We start from the raw sequence: 15361 nt of genomic DNA, 5'->3' as shown, positions 1-15361 counted from the left end.
CACAATGATTAAAGCACTTGGCTTTAATCTTCAAGGTCAGCAGCTCGAATCTCCCAGCAGCTCCAGAGAGGAAAGAACCTGGCAATCTACTCCCATAAAGATAACAGCTTTGTAGGTAGACTCTCCACTGAGTGGCTTCCAACCTGTGTGGACAGGGCTGGTGAAAGGAGATGGGGATAAGACTCTGTGGTTCATAGTGAGTAATTGCTATCAGGACTGACTGTGAGAGTTTCAAATGTAAAGGTTGAAAAATGAAGTATTGAACTGCCTTTTCATATGGACCCAAAAGCACTAATTAATGAGAAAAAGCTCTTCTTCTGGTAGCGTAGTGGTTACGAATCGGGCTGCGAACCGGAAGGTCAGCAGTTCGAAACTACCAGCTGCTCCGCGGGAGAAAGATGAGGCGATCTGCTCCCGTAAAGATTTACAGCCTCGGAAACCCTATTCAGGGTCGCTATGGGTCGAAACCGACTCGACGGCACTTAACAACAACAACAACAATTCCAACCCACTACCCCTACTGAGACCTGGTGGAGCGAGGCAGTGAGAGGGTGCTAGGTAAACCAAACGGTCCATGTGCTTAGTAGTGACATGGGGAAATGTCCATGCTGCATTGAGAGGGAAAATTGGTGTGGTCCAAGTTTCATTTTAAGAACTTGCAAAGAGATTGAGACAAACATATAATTTTGGTATTAAAAACGATAAAATATGGAGTCTTTTTAGGTACAGGAACTTTTTAACAGCTAACCAACTGCAGTTAGCATTTAGTTTGATTGGACAGTCTAGGGTGATGCTAACTGGATTTGTCTTGCTTTCCTTTTCTGCCTCATTTCCCTCACTCCCTCCCTGTGTGTTTATCTCTTGCTCCCTGACAGAAGAGGAAGATGGGCCCTCTTCAGACCAGGGAAATTCCGCCAGCACCAAGAGGACCTCGCTTAGCCAAGGAATCTCTGTCACATCTAACCTGGAAGAGCGGTACATCGCTATGGTGGATTCGAAAACCTACCCAGATGACGAGGAGGACAATGAGAGCTTGGAAAAAATCATGCTTCAAAGTAAGCAAGCATTCTCATGTTTGGGGACCAGCTCCTTCTAAGCAGAAGTGGGAAAGCAGTTCTGTCTTTTCACCTTTCTTGTAAAATACGTCCTTAGCACTAGGCTCCACACCCCAGCCCCACCCTGACATATAACGTATCTTTCTAGCATTTTAACTGGTCTAAATAATAACTCAAAGGTCTGAATTTTTAATGCTGGCATTTCAGGAGACTGGCCGGGAGGAGTTTGCTCAAGGAGTACTGATGGTGTAGTGATTGAAGCAGTCAGCTGCTAACCAAAGGGCAGCAGTTATTGTGTAGGACAAAGGTGTGGCTGTGTGCCTGCATTAAGATTTACAGCCTTGGAACCCCTGTAGCAGGTTCCGCTCTGTCTTAGGGGGTCACTGTGAGTAGGAATTGACTAAGGGCTTTGGGTTTTTTTTTTCCTTTGGGGGTCTTCAGAGAAACATTCCAAGGGTGCCATTCTTCTTTCTTCATTTTGACTAAAAATGGGCAACTCCCTTCCTGTGGACTAGAGGCAAGGTGAGGGTGAAGCAGACAAAAATGGTCAATGTACTTAATGGCACAGAGAAATGTCCGTGATAAAATAAATCAGGCTATAAAATTGGTATGTACAGTCTGACCTTCCAGCATGTGGATCCATTTCCTACCATTAATCTTGCCCAAGATATGCAAGATTGAAACTATATTTAGAAAACTAGATTCCACAGAAAACTGGGAATTCACTGGGCCATTCATTTGCCAGGAATGGTAAACCTTGATAAATCTTTGCCATTGTGCCCTGTAAGAGACTAGGAAGCATTGCCAAGACTCTTGAGCTAGTTAAAGAGTCTAGTTAAGTTGTCAATTTTAGCCCTTATCAACAAGGAAGGTGAATTGAGATTCAAAATTGGGACTGAAGTACAGGAATCCATGTCTCATGTTCAATCCAATTTGGGTCTGCTGACATGCCCCAAAGTCCTGCCACTCTCCTTGGTCCCTGGGCTCTCTGAATGTCAGTTCCAGATATCCTACAGGGAAGGAGGCACGCCATGATGTGAAGAATGAAAAACCGTACAAACCTTTGAAAAGCCCATCAGTGAAACACTAGTTAAATTATGAGAAATCCATACAATGAAATTCTTTAGCAACTATTTTTTAACGCGCTAGATCTGTTTTCAAGTGAATAGACAGATGTCCAAGACATATTACATAAAAAAGCAAAGATTTAGAGTGTGATCCCAATTCTATTGTTACAACATCGCATGTATTTGGAGTGACTAAACTCACTCCTCACTTATCAACATGGTTAGGTTCCAAAGACCAGGTAATTATGTAAAAATAGGCATTATGCAAAAATAGAGAATGACATATGAGATCACCTAATGGAGCATGACTATATCATTACATAACTGCCAAATTGCATCATCACATAAATGTCAAATTCCATCATAACATAACTGCCAAGCCACTAAGAATCATAGCCTAGCCAAGTGGACACTTAACCTTAACCATCACAGCCGGCATTATTCACCTCACACCTCATGGTCCTTACTGCCAGACGTATGCCGTTAATGCACAGAATAATGGGATGGTAGGTTTTTTGCTGCTGTACTAAATGTGAACTGTCAGATAGAGTCGATAAGTGAGGAATAGATGTGTATGTATTTTATTACATACACCTCTGCTGTATATATAGCATTGCAGCTTGCTCTTTCCCATCACAGACATTCCTCCTTCAGGCCAACACTGTTCCTCTACATCTTTCTTTCTTCAATGAGAGAGATTCCCAAAACTATAGCTAGAATTAGAGTGTCTGTATTTTAAAGTTAGTAATTGTGAACAACTGGGAGAGTCAAGGCCATTGCACCATTGGTAGCAGATCACATTTGTCATTTTATAATTTTATTAAGTGCCGTTGAGTCGGTACCAACTCATAGAGCCTCTGTATAGGGTTTCCAGGGAGCGGCTGGTTGGTTTGAACTGCCAACCTTGTGATTAGCAATCCAGAGCTTGTCCTTCAGCACCACACCAGATCCCCTTATTTTATAAGAACCACATTTGAAAACATCGTTCCCATTTCAATTAGAACCCATGTAATGTCTGCAAGTGTACACATGCACACATGTGTGTTTTTCCTTTGCAGCTGACAAGATACAGAGCATAGACAGCCACTCCGTGGAGGAGGTTGGAGAGGTAGAAAACAACCCAGTGAGCAAGGCCATAGCCCGCCACCTGGGTATTGACATTTCTGCAGAAGGCCGTCTGGCCAAGAACCGGAAGGGTATTGCCGTTATCGTCCATGGGACACCCTTATCAGGTAATGGGCAACCCTGAGGGAAGGTGAAGACCAGGGATGCCTTGTCTGCTGCCTACCTTCCCTGACTTGCAGGACAGCAACATCCTTGGGTGGGCAGGGGAAATACTAGCAATTTCATGTGAGAGACAATAGTGTTTGCAAACACTTACTCTAGAGCCCAGCAACCGTGTGTCAGTCTTCACACTACCATTGACTAGTTCTGAGCCTGGGGAGAACTGACTTACATTCTCTGTGTCCTGTTTGCTTGGCTAGAAAGTACTGGCAGGGTATTGTGTAGGCATTCCTATCAATTGCTTAGCCTCGGACTTGGGGGATGATAAATACTCAAAAAGCGATTTTTATTACTGTTACATTATGACTGTTTATTACCACTGTTAATTACATATAACCATGTCTGGGATTTGAAACCCCATTGGAAAAAGTAATAATAATCACATTGTGCTAAATAATTTCAAGGAATGCAAGGGGCTTCAAAAAGTTTGTGGGGAAATTCCGTTCTCTTTTCATTCCATTTTCCATGAATTTTTTGAAGCCACCTCATGTCTTGGTATAGTAACCCAGGTAAGGAGTCAGACACTCTTCAGCAGAAGAGTCCTTTATTATCTCTAAAAGTAGTGCACACTAACTTCATCCTAAACTCAAAAGGAGCAAAGTCACCAACAGGGATGACATAGTGGCTTACTGTTTACAAAACTCCTGCCCATCCATTTCTCTCTTTAAACCTCACAACCACCCACTTCACAGGAAGTCAACGTTCAGAAGGAAAGGGCCTGAGCTCTGCCAATTGCTTACCTTCGGCTTTACTCAGAGAAAGGACTGAGACCTTTTTCTGACCCATTTCTGTCACCCCTACAGAAAACATTAATGGAAACTTCCCTGTGTTCTCATCACTATGAGAGCTCCTGGGAATCTTTAAAACTATGACAATTCATGGTTTCTTCCCTTGACTCCACAGACTCAGGAAACGTAGACCAGAACTGAAAACCTATAAGGCCATATTGGGGTGGGAGTAGGGAGAATGTGGGACTCAAAGAAGGCAAGTAAGAATGTGATTTTAAATGACTTAAAGACCCCACCACCCCAAGAGCCCATGCTTATTTCTACATTACACCAAGAGGGGTGCTGGAAAAAATGATGATGGATCAGCAAAAGGCAGGTTAACCCTGAAAATGCATTTGACCTGGAAGGAGCCACTATGCCCTTGATCTAGGGTAGGATTCACCCGCTTACATGTGGAGAGGAAAAGCTTAAGTGGAGCAACCAACTGAGGGTGTAAATTATAGCAAGACAGATTTCAAAGAACCTTCACAGAGAAGAGTTTGCTGGTTTGGATCCAAATCAGACTCTACAGAATCGGTGCTTTTCTTCCTCTGGGCTTCATGGTAAAATTGATGTTGTTGCTTATTGCCATCGAGTCAGTTCCAACTCATAGCGACTCAATGCACAGCAGAACGAAACACTGCCCAGCTCTGCACCATCCTCACAATTGTTCTTATGCTTGAGCCCATTGCTCCTGATGCCACCTTCTTCTTCATATAAACCAGCCTCTCAGATTATTCACTCAGCATACAGATTAAATCAGTGTGGTGAAAGAATACAACCCTGGCACACACCATTCCTAATTTTAAACTATTCAGTGCCCCCTAGTTCTGTTCAAACAACTGCCTCTTGGTTTATGTACAGGTTCCTCATGAGCATAATTAAGTGTTCTGGAATACCCATTCTTTGCAGTGTTATCCATAGCTTGTCATGACCTACACAGTAGAAAGCCTTTGCATAATCAATAAAGCACAAGCAAATATATTTTTGGTATTCTCTGCTTTCAGCCAAGATCCATCTGATGTCAACAGTTCCACGTCCTCTTCTGAATCAAACTTGAATTTCTGGCAGTTGTCTATCAGTGTACTGTTGCAGCTGTTTTTTAATTGTCTTCTGCAAGGTTTTACTTACATGTGATATTGATTGTTGTTGTTAAGTGCCGTCGAGTCGGTTCCGACCCATAGCGACCCTGTACAGGGTTTCTGAGGGTATAAACCTTTACGGGAGTAGAAAGCCTCATCTTTCTCCCGCGGAGCGACTGGTAGTTTCGAACCGCTGACCTTAAGGTTCGCAGCCCGATTCGTAACCACTACGCTACCAGGGTATTGATAATACTGTTTAATTAGTTTTACTTTCCATTGGGTCACCTGTCTTTGGAATGGACACAAATATGGATCTCTTCCAGTAAATTGGCCAGGTAACTTGTCTTCCAAATTTCTTGGCATAGAAGAGTGAGTGCCTCCAGTGCTGCATCAATTTGTTGAAACATTTCAGTTTGCATTATGTCAGTTCCTGAAGCCTGTTGTTTGCCAATGTCTTCAGTGCAACTTGAATTTTTCCTTCAGTCCCATCAGTTCTTGATCACATGCTGCCGCTTGAAGTGGTTGAGCATAGACCATTTCTTTTCAGTGCAGTGACTCTGTGTATGTCTTCATTCTTCATTTGATGCTTACTGAGTCATGCAATATTTTGCTCGTTGTTGTTATTAAGTGCCATGGAGTCAGTTCCTGACTTACAGCAACCCTTTGTAAGGTTTCTGCGGAGCAACTGGTGGGTTTGAGCTACCGACCTTTAGTTCACCATCCAGTGCAGATCCTACAGCACCACACAGGAGTCCCATACAGAATCCTTCCATTTTTCAATTTGATGCTTGAATTTCTTCTTTAGTTCTTTTAGTTTGAGAACTGCTCAGTGCGGTCTTCCCTTTTGATTTTCTAACTTCAGGTAGTTCCTTTACTTCATTTCTGCCATTCAATGTAGCATCTCTACACTGGAGAGCACGTTTCAGTCCTTCTGACATTCATTTTAGTCCTTTCTTTCTCTTGTGCCTTTTTAATGACTTTACTTTCTTCCTGTGTGACACACTTGAAGTCATCCATGGCTCTTCTGTTTTTCAGTCATTAGTGTCTAATGCATCAGATATGTTCAGGAGATGGTCTCTAAATTCAGGTGGAATATTTCAAGGTCATGTTTTACCTCTCATGAACTTGTTTTCATTTTCTTCACCTTCAGCCTACAGTTGCATATGAGCAGTTGATGGTCTGTTACAAAGTCTACCCCTGGCCTTGTTTTGGCTAGTGTTATGGAGCTTTTCCCACAGATGTAGTTAATTTGATCCCTGTGTATTCCATCTGATGAGTTCTGTATATAGTCATCTTTAATGTTGTTTAAAAATTATAAATCATTTGTCATAAAAATTCTGTCATGTGATCCTTAGCATTATTTCTATCACCAAGGCTTTAATGTTCAACTATTGAACCTTCTTCTGTTTTCAACTTTAGCGTTCATATAACCAGTAGTTAGCAATACATCTTGATTGCATGTTTGATCGATTTCAGACTGTAGAAGTTGGTAGAATTCTTCAGTTTTATCTTTACTGGCTTTAGTGGTTGGTGCAAAAATTTCAATAATCGTGGTATTAACGGATCTTCCCTGTAGACATATGGATATTATGCTATCACAGACAGCTTCTTTTTGATAATGAATGTGACACCATTCCTCTTAAATTTGTCTTTCCCCTCATAGTAAACTATATGATTGTTGTATTCAAAATGGCCAATAACCAGTCCATTTCAGTTCACTAATGCCTAGGATGGATTTCTGGTGTGGCGCTGTAGGATCAGCACTGTACTGTGAACCACAAAGTCGGCAGTTCAAGTATATGAGCTGTTCTTACTTAGGAAGCTTTGTACAGGATCGCTATGAGTTGGAACCAACTTGATGGCACTTAACAACAATGATAACATACCTAGGATATCGATCTTTGTGTTCCATTTCATTTTTGACAACTTCTGGTTTTCCTAGATTCATACTTTGTACATTCCATGTTCTAATTATTAATGGGTATTTGCAGCAGTTCCTTCTCATTTTGAGTTGTTCCCCATCAGCAAATGAAGGTCCTGAGAACTTTACTCAATTTGTGTCATCATGGTTAACTCTACTTTGAGGAGGCACCTCTTCCCCAGTTGCATTTTGAGTGCCTTCCAACCTGAAGAGCTTGTATTCTGACACTCTATCTGACAATATTCTGTTGCTATTCATAGTGTATTCATCTTCTGGCACTATATCTGACAATGTTCCACTGCTATTCATAAGGTTTTCAATGGCTAACCACTCATAAGTAGTCGGCCTCTCCTTCCCAGCTGAAACCTGTCCACCATGGGTGGCCCTGCGGGTATTTAAAATACCAGTGGCAAAGCTTCCAACATTACAGCAACACAAAGTCACCACAGGATGACAAACTGACAAATGAGAGGTGGTCCACAAATTTAGTGGCTTAAAATACCACACATTTATTCTCTTACATTTCTGGAGGTCAGAAATCTAAAAATAAGTTGACAAGTTCCATTTCTTCTGTAGGCTCTAAAGAGAATCTTTTTCCTTGTCTTTTTTTAGCTTTTGGTGTTGTTAGGTGATGTCATGGCCATTTCACTTCCTAGCAACCCCATATGACAGAATAGAACTGTCCCTTGGGGTTGTCTAGGCTGTAATTTTTATGCGAACTAGCAGCTATCAAGTATTTTTTCTGTGAAGTAGCTGAGTGGATTTGAACCAACAACCTTTTAGTTCACATCCTATTGCTTAACCATGATTCTGCCTATTGCTTGGCACTTCCTCCATCTGTGTAGCCAGCAACATAACATCTTCAATGTCTGTCTCTCTTCTGCTTCCATCATCACCTCACCTTTTCTGACCCTTGCCTTCCTGGTAAAGACCCCTGTTCTTACACTGGATCCACTGAATCGTCCTGGGCAACCTCTTCATCTCAAGATTATTCATCTAATCATGTCTGCAAAGTTGCTTTTATCATGTAGGATAGCATTCATGGATTCTGGGTGGTGGTGGTGGTGTGCCATGAAGTCAGTTCCAACTCATAGCGACCCTGCATAGGGTTCTGAGGCTATAAATCTTTATGGGAGCAGAGAGCTTCATCTTTCTCCTGCAGGATGGTTGGTAGTTTTGAACTGCTGACCTTGAGGTTAGCAGCCTGACTCGTAACCACTAGGCAAGCAGAGCTCCTTCATCTTTGGGTAGGGGGATCATTATTTAACCTGCCACATAGTCCATTTCTTTTGTAGACTAGAAATAGAAATAAAATAATTACGTATGCAGACTCACCAACAGTATGCTAATTGTAATGCTTCTAGAGAGTGGATTGTAAACTTGTTTATCTTTGGTCTTGTCTCTTATTTCTGTATTTTCTGCTTTCTTTGTAATAAACAAAGTATTTTGAAGTGAGAGAAAAAAAATCGCTATTTTTTAAATCAAAGTCTTCCCCTTAGAATCAGAGACAGTAAGAGTGACAAGATATTTTAAAGATCATCTGCTAAAATTTCCTTTATAAATGGTAAAGAAAACCCAGAAAGGAAGTGGTTTACCACAGCATGTTCTCCACCAGTGGAAGGATTAGGACCAGAATCTGGGGTCTTGACCCCTGGCTTTCATCTTCCTTCTCTTTTGCCACCTCCATTAGCTGCATGTGAGACCTGGAGGCAGAGCATCACTTTGCAGCAACCACGATTCTAGAAACTCCCGTCTAGAGCTTAGATCGAACATGAAACATAACCTCTGGCTGTTCTGTAGGGAAGTCTGCTGTTGCTGCCAGCATGGCCAGGTACTACAATGCTGCCTGCCTGAGCATCGACGCGGTGGTGTTGGAAGCCATCTGTGACGGGAACAACATCCCCGGCATCTGCGCCCGGGAGCTCTGCGTCAAGGCTGCTATTGAGCAGTCCATGAAGGAAGTAGAGGAGTCTGGTAAGATCCCATTTTCTCTAACTTCCTATTGTCCAGTAGCTGGCACCCCACTGGACCACTGGAAACACCCATCATTTATCTTCTGCCTGCTGAGCTTTTTCTCCCACAGCCCTTTTGAAGGTTTGTTTATAACATGGTGCCAACTCAGTAGCCCAGAGAATTCTCTTCACCAACCATCTGTGGCCCTCTGGGCTGTCCACAGCAGGCATTCACTTGGCAGTGTGAGGCACAGAACATTGAGTAAGACATGGCCCACATCTCTGGGGAGGCAGAGGGAGTAGAGATGTTCTTCTACAGAGAAAGAAAAATAAATGTTGCAACAGAAGTACCAGTTCCTTTGAAAAGAAGCAAGTTTGGGATGAGTGAGCCCCTACCTGGATGACTTGTGGAAGTTTTCAGGGAAACATTCCATATACATGGACATTGAAGGAGCAAGAGAACATTGAGAGGCAAAGATGGGGATAAGGACATCCCAGAGCACGAAAGCAGGGAAGCTGGCAATAATCCTGGAGTGAGACTGCATGTAAAGGCCAGTCATCGCTGCCCTTGTGTATTAAGACTCCAGGTTTGGGCTTTATTTTGTAGAAGAGGATTAGGGCAATTTTTACACTATGGAAGAAATGGTCAGAGTCCAATAGGAAAGTAGCATTTATTATGGCTCATAAAGGAGGCCAATAGTGACACTGAAAAGAAATGCACGATGCCAGCTGACCCTGAGCCACCTGAATGGTAGGGACTTAAAGGAGTGGGAGGCAGTCAAGGTGGGCAAGTCAAGATTTCTAGCCACAGAGATTATGAGGAGAGGGACTTAAGTCACTGAGAAAGAGAACTCTGGAAGAAGAGACTGCTGAAGAGGAAAGTGAGCTGAGGCTTTGATGACGTGTAGTGGATTCCTGGTGTGGCACTATAGGATAAGCACTGGCCTGCAAACCACAAGGTCCACAGTTCTAACCCACCAGCTGCTCCTCAGAAACCCTGCTAGGAGTTGGAATTGACTCCTTGGCACTTAACAACAGCAACAACAGCTGAGAGGCTTGGAGCCCTGGTGTGGTGCTGCAGGATAAAGCACTGGACTGCTAACCACAGGGTCAGCAATTCAAACACACCGCCTGCTCCTTACTAACCCTATACATTGTCACTGTGAGTCAGGATCAACTTGTTGGCACTTAACAACAACAACAAAATAGAGAGACCCAGTGTGGCCTGCCTACCACAGGCTGGGAAACCTGGCTCCGTACATTCAGAGCACCGCCTGGCCAGAAGAGCAGCTGCTCACAGGGAGACTAGATGGACCCTGAAGCAGAGCACCTGCACAGAGCTGAGTCAGGTTGATTCTGTTTCTGTATAGTTGTTGTTGTTGTTGTTGTTAGGTGCTGTCCAGTCAGCTTCTACTCATGCTGACCATATGCACCACAGAACAAAACATTGCTTAGTCCCTACCATCCTCGTGATTGTTTGTATGAACCCTTGTAGTGGTGCTTATTAAGGGATGTTGAATCGATTCCATCTCACAGCAACTCTGTATAGGGTTCTTGAGGAGTGGCTGGTGAGTTTGAACGACTGACCTTTCAATTAGCAGTCCACTGCATATCCTACAGCACCACACCAGGACTCCATTTGAGCCCTTAAGTCAATATCTTGTTTACTGGATTTGCTCATTTTATTGCCTGTCTCCCCACTACCCTCCACCCCACTGGAAGCTTCTGGGGGCAAGGATTTGTGTTAATTTTATGCATGGATATATCCCTAGCATCTAGAAGAGGGCCTGGCACATAGTAGATACATAATCAACATTTTGAAAAATGTGCTGAATCAATAAATGAACATACTCAAAAGCTGTCAGGAACTCAAGACTAAAAAACCCCAAGAGGGCAGCAGATGTACTGAGCAGTTTGAGGTCACTGGTGCTACGGGAGGGAGCCTTTCCATTGCGAAGGGTTGGGCCCTAACCTGCATTTGCTTTTTGATGTGAAGTCCACAGTCTGTATTAAAGTTTCTGGAAGCAGTCTACACCTACATATCCCATATGGTAGCCACTAGCCACATGGTGGTGGTGGTGTGCCGAGGAGTCGGTTCCAACTCTTAGCAACCCTGCATAGGGTTTCCAAGAATATAAATCTTTATGGGAGCAGAAAGCCTCATCTTTCTCCCATGGAACAGTGGTGGTTTCGAGCCGCTGACCTTGAGGTTAGCAGCCCAACTCGTAACCCCTGTGCTACCATTACTGGTGGTAAATGATTCCAAAGAACGTGAGGCTGCACCTGGAGGGGTTGAGGGCTGGTGGACATGGAATGAACATGGGAACAAGGAGTTCCAGAATTGGGGCAGACATTGGGGTGACTGCTTCATAGGTGGCTTCATCTCTAGCACCCTTGGATGCACTGTGGAGTCTTTGTACCTCTTATGGGCTCCTGGGGAGGGAAGGAGGAGCCTCATGAAAATACAAAGTGTTGTTAGAGTAAGCTGCAGTTTTCTTGCTGAAATGGTGAACAAGAGTCACAAGTTTCCCTGAGAGCCAGAGAAATGTCAGGGCTGCCTGGCAAACAGCCCATCACCCCTTTTGCCAAGAGTGTGCCCATTCTCTGAGCCTACCCTAGAGGAGTCAGAGTCCCAGAGTGCAGGAGAAGACAGGACTTGACCTAGGGGTAGAGGACCTTGAGGGCTAGGGGATGGCACGAGGTTTTTCAGAGGTCTGTCAATGAAATCCCTTTAAACAATTATATCAGAATCAATTATAGCTGATTCTGAAAGGAAACTTCTACATAGGCAGGAATACTTAGGGGTGGCAATCTGGCTGGATGAAGAGAAGAAATTAATCTTGAAGTTGTGTTTACCATCGGATACGCTGTTCTGACTCAGCTTGGGTGGCTCTTCTGAGGAAATAAAGAAGGCCTTTCTAAGACACTGCCTAGAGCCACAAATAGGCAGGTGTGAGGTTTCCAAGGCAGGGCTGTAGCATGCCGTTCCCTCAGTTCCAGAAGTTATTCGTCTCTGGTAGAAACTTAAAGTGGGTACACACTAACGTGAGATCTCTGGGAAGATGAGGCATGAAGAGCCCGGACCCTGAGCCAGGCTTCACTGACCCTAACCTCTGCTCCCTGCCAGCACTACCCACTGCAGGTGGAGGTGGCTTTGTTTCCCTCACGGGATCACACTTGGTGTCAGCATGCCCTCCCTGCTGTTGTTTCCGTATTATCCATAGATGACTTTTAATAAAAACTCACCCTCTTCTTGTAGCCCATGAAGGTGCTTTGAACACAAACATCACAGGACAAATACGACTGAGCAGTGAGACCTTGGGCAAGTTAACTTCAGAATCCACTGTGGTAACGCCTGAAATGAAACCTGGGAAGAATTTGCGTGGGAGCGTGATGATTGCCAAAAGCAAGGCAGAGAGCCATGGCTCCGGGTCTCAGAAGCAGCATCACCTGCACCCATCTGAAACACCACAGGTGAATTCAGGGTCCTCTGGAAGGACGGTGGGGACTCTTCCCTTGTCTTCTCTGTGACCTGTGGCCAGGACACAGCCCTTCATCCCTGTGGGGCCCTCCCAGGGTGGGCTGGCACCACCTGATGCCGACTTCACATCACCTCACTCATTCGGCAGGTGCTCAGTGCACCTTCTATGTGCTAGCTCCCCAACGCCTCCCTGGGGAGCCGTGCATATGATTGTTGTTGTTATTAAGTACCAGCGAGTCAATTCCAGATCTTAGCAACTTTGTATAGGGTTTCCAAGGAGCAGCTGTGTTTATCCTACAACTCCACACCAGGAAGACCCCATGTGATAGTGCTGGGAAACCCAGCCCCCAGCTCCACCATGGAGAGCCTTCTGTGTAATAACCTGGTAAACCTAGCTCCCAACGACTCCACGGGAAACCTTCTATGTGATAACCCTGGTGATTGACTAAGTATAGTGAACGTATACAACCCTGGCACACACCTTTCCTGATTTGAAACTCTTCAGTATCTCCTTGTTCTGTTCTAACAACTGCCTTTTGGTCTATGTATAGGTTCCTCATGAACACAATTAAGTGTTCGGGAATACTCATTCTTCACAACATTGTTCATAGTTTGTAACGATCCACACAGTTGAAAGTCTTTGCATAGTCAATAAAGCACAAGTAAATATCTTTCTGGTAATATCTGCGTTCAGCCAAGATTCATCTGACATCAGCAATGATAGCCCCTTTTCTACATCCTCTTCTGAATCTGCATTTCAGTCTTGAATTTCTGACAGTTCCCTGTCCATTTTTTCTTGCAACTCTTTTATCTTCAGAAAATTTTACATCTATGTGATACTAATGATACTGTTCAATTCTTTCAGCATTCTTTGGGGTCATCTCTCTTTGGAATGGTCACAAATTATATAAATCAGTAAGCCAGGTAGCTGTCTTCCAAATTTCTTGACAAAGATGAGTGCGCACCTCCAGTGCTGCATCAGTGTGTTGAAACATTTCTATTTGTATTCCCTCAATTCCTAGGGCCTTGTTCTTCACCAGTGCTTTCTTCCTTCAATATCTTTGGTTCTTGATCATATGCTACAGTCTTGAAATGATTGAACATTGACCATTTCTTTTTGGCATAGTGGTTGTGTGTATTCCTTCCTTTTTCTTTTTATGCTTTCTGAATCATTCAAAGCTTCGCCCATGGAATCCCTCAATATTGCAATCCAAGACTTGAATTTTCTTTTCCTCAGTACTTTAAGCTTGAGAAACGCTGAGCATGTTCTTCCCTTTTGGTTTTCTAACTCCGGGTCTTTACACATTTCATTATAATATTTGACTTTGTTTTTGTAAGCTGCCCTTTGAAATTTTCTGTTCAGCTCTTTTACTTCCTTGTTTCTTCCATTCACTTTAGCTTGTTTATACTCAAGAACAAGTTTCAGGGTCTCTCCTGACATCCATTTTGATATTTCCTTTCTCTCCTGTCTCTTTAATGTTCTTTCTTTATGACGTTCTTGGTGTTATCCCACAACTCTTCCGGTCTTTGGTTATTAGTGTTTAATACATCACATCTGTGCTTGAGATGCTCTCTAAATTCAGTTGGGGTACATTCAAGGTCATATTTTGGCTCTTGTGGACTTGTTTTTATTTTCTTCAGCTTTAGCCTGAACTTGCATGTGAGCAGTTAATGGTCTGTTCCACAGTTGTCCATGGCCTTGTTTTCCCTTATGATATTGAGCATTTTCCATCACTTTTCCCACAGATGTATCCATTTGATTCCTGTGTGTTCTATCTGATGAGATCTGTGTGTTTAGTCACCTTTTGTTGTTGTTGTTGTCAGATGCCATCGAGTCAGAACCGACTCATAGCGACCCCATGCACAGCAGAACGAAACAACGTCCGATCCTGGGCCAACCTCACTACCACACTTGACACCATCAATGATGCCACCTGGCTGATCCATCTCATTGGGGGTCTTCCTCTTTTTCTCTGACCCTCCATCTTACCCAGCATGACATCGTTCTCCAGTTACTGTTCCCTCCTGACAATATGTCCAAAGTATGAGAGACGAAGCTTAGCCATCCTGGCCTCCAAGGAGCACTCTACTTCTTCCAAACAGATCTATTGGTTCTTTTGGCAGTCCATGGCACTTTGAGTATTTTCCTCCAACACCACAACTCAAAGGCATCAATTCTTCTACCTTTTAGGTTGTTTTAAAAAAGGTATTTGTGGGAGGAGACTTCCGGCGCTTCCCTGACCGGGCACCATAGGTGCGTGGACTCCGGGGAAGGGTGGGTGGTATCACACAGAGGAGGCCCCCGCCGGGTAGACAAACAGCCTTTGGGCAAATGTAAGACTTTAGCCTCCAGTATTGTGAACTTGCTTTTTTAAAGGGTCGAGCTGCTGGGGAGTTGTGGACATTTTGGGCCTCCGCCCGCCTGCACTCACCTATGCTCGGCTCCCACGGGACTGTGCGGGGCTTGAGCAGACCTGTTCGGAGGGCGGGCACGCCCAGAGAGCCGGTGGGGCTACAGGAACTGGCACAGTCCTTCGTGGGGGGTGGGGAGGGACTTCATTGCCACGGGAGGCATTATTGGGCCGGGTGCCCACGGCACAGGAAAAGAGAGAGGCATTTTTTGATGTCGTCAGACAGGGACGCCATCTGCCTGCAGCCACTAATCCTGCCCTCTACCCCCTCTGCCTAGGCTAGCCCTCTGCCCAACCTCCGAGGCTCAGGCCCACCCATCAAGGCACAAGCCAGCACAAGT

At 44.1% G+C, this 15361-nt stretch overlaps 1 protein-coding gene across 1 annotated transcript in view; it reads left to right on the top strand.

Moving 5' to 3' along the window:
- The window catches only part of HYDIN (HYDIN, axonemal central pair apparatus protein), a 402001-nt gene that overhangs the window by 275722 nt on the left and 110918 nt on the right, over positions 1–15361 (top strand). The window contains exons 37-40 of the mRNA XM_006860316.1: positions 876–1055; positions 3181–3354; positions 8977–9150; positions 12388–12606. Coding sequence (XP_006860378.1) covers positions 876–1055; positions 3181–3354; positions 8977–9150; positions 12388–12606 — 747 coding nt within the window. The remainder of the gene's footprint in view (positions 1–875; positions 1056–3180; positions 3355–8976; positions 9151–12387; positions 12607–15361) is intronic.

The sequence above is a fragment of the Chrysochloris asiatica genome, unplaced genomic scaffold, assembly GCF_000296735.1.
Source record: "Chrysochloris asiatica unplaced genomic scaffold, ChrAsi1.0 scaffold00037, whole genome shotgun sequence".
NCBI classification, from domain to species: domain Eukaryota; kingdom Metazoa; phylum Chordata; class Mammalia; order Afrosoricida; family Chrysochloridae; genus Chrysochloris; species Chrysochloris asiatica.
The sequence above is the reverse complement of the archived record's forward strand: the minus strand, read 5'-3'. Positions and strand labels throughout refer to the sequence as shown.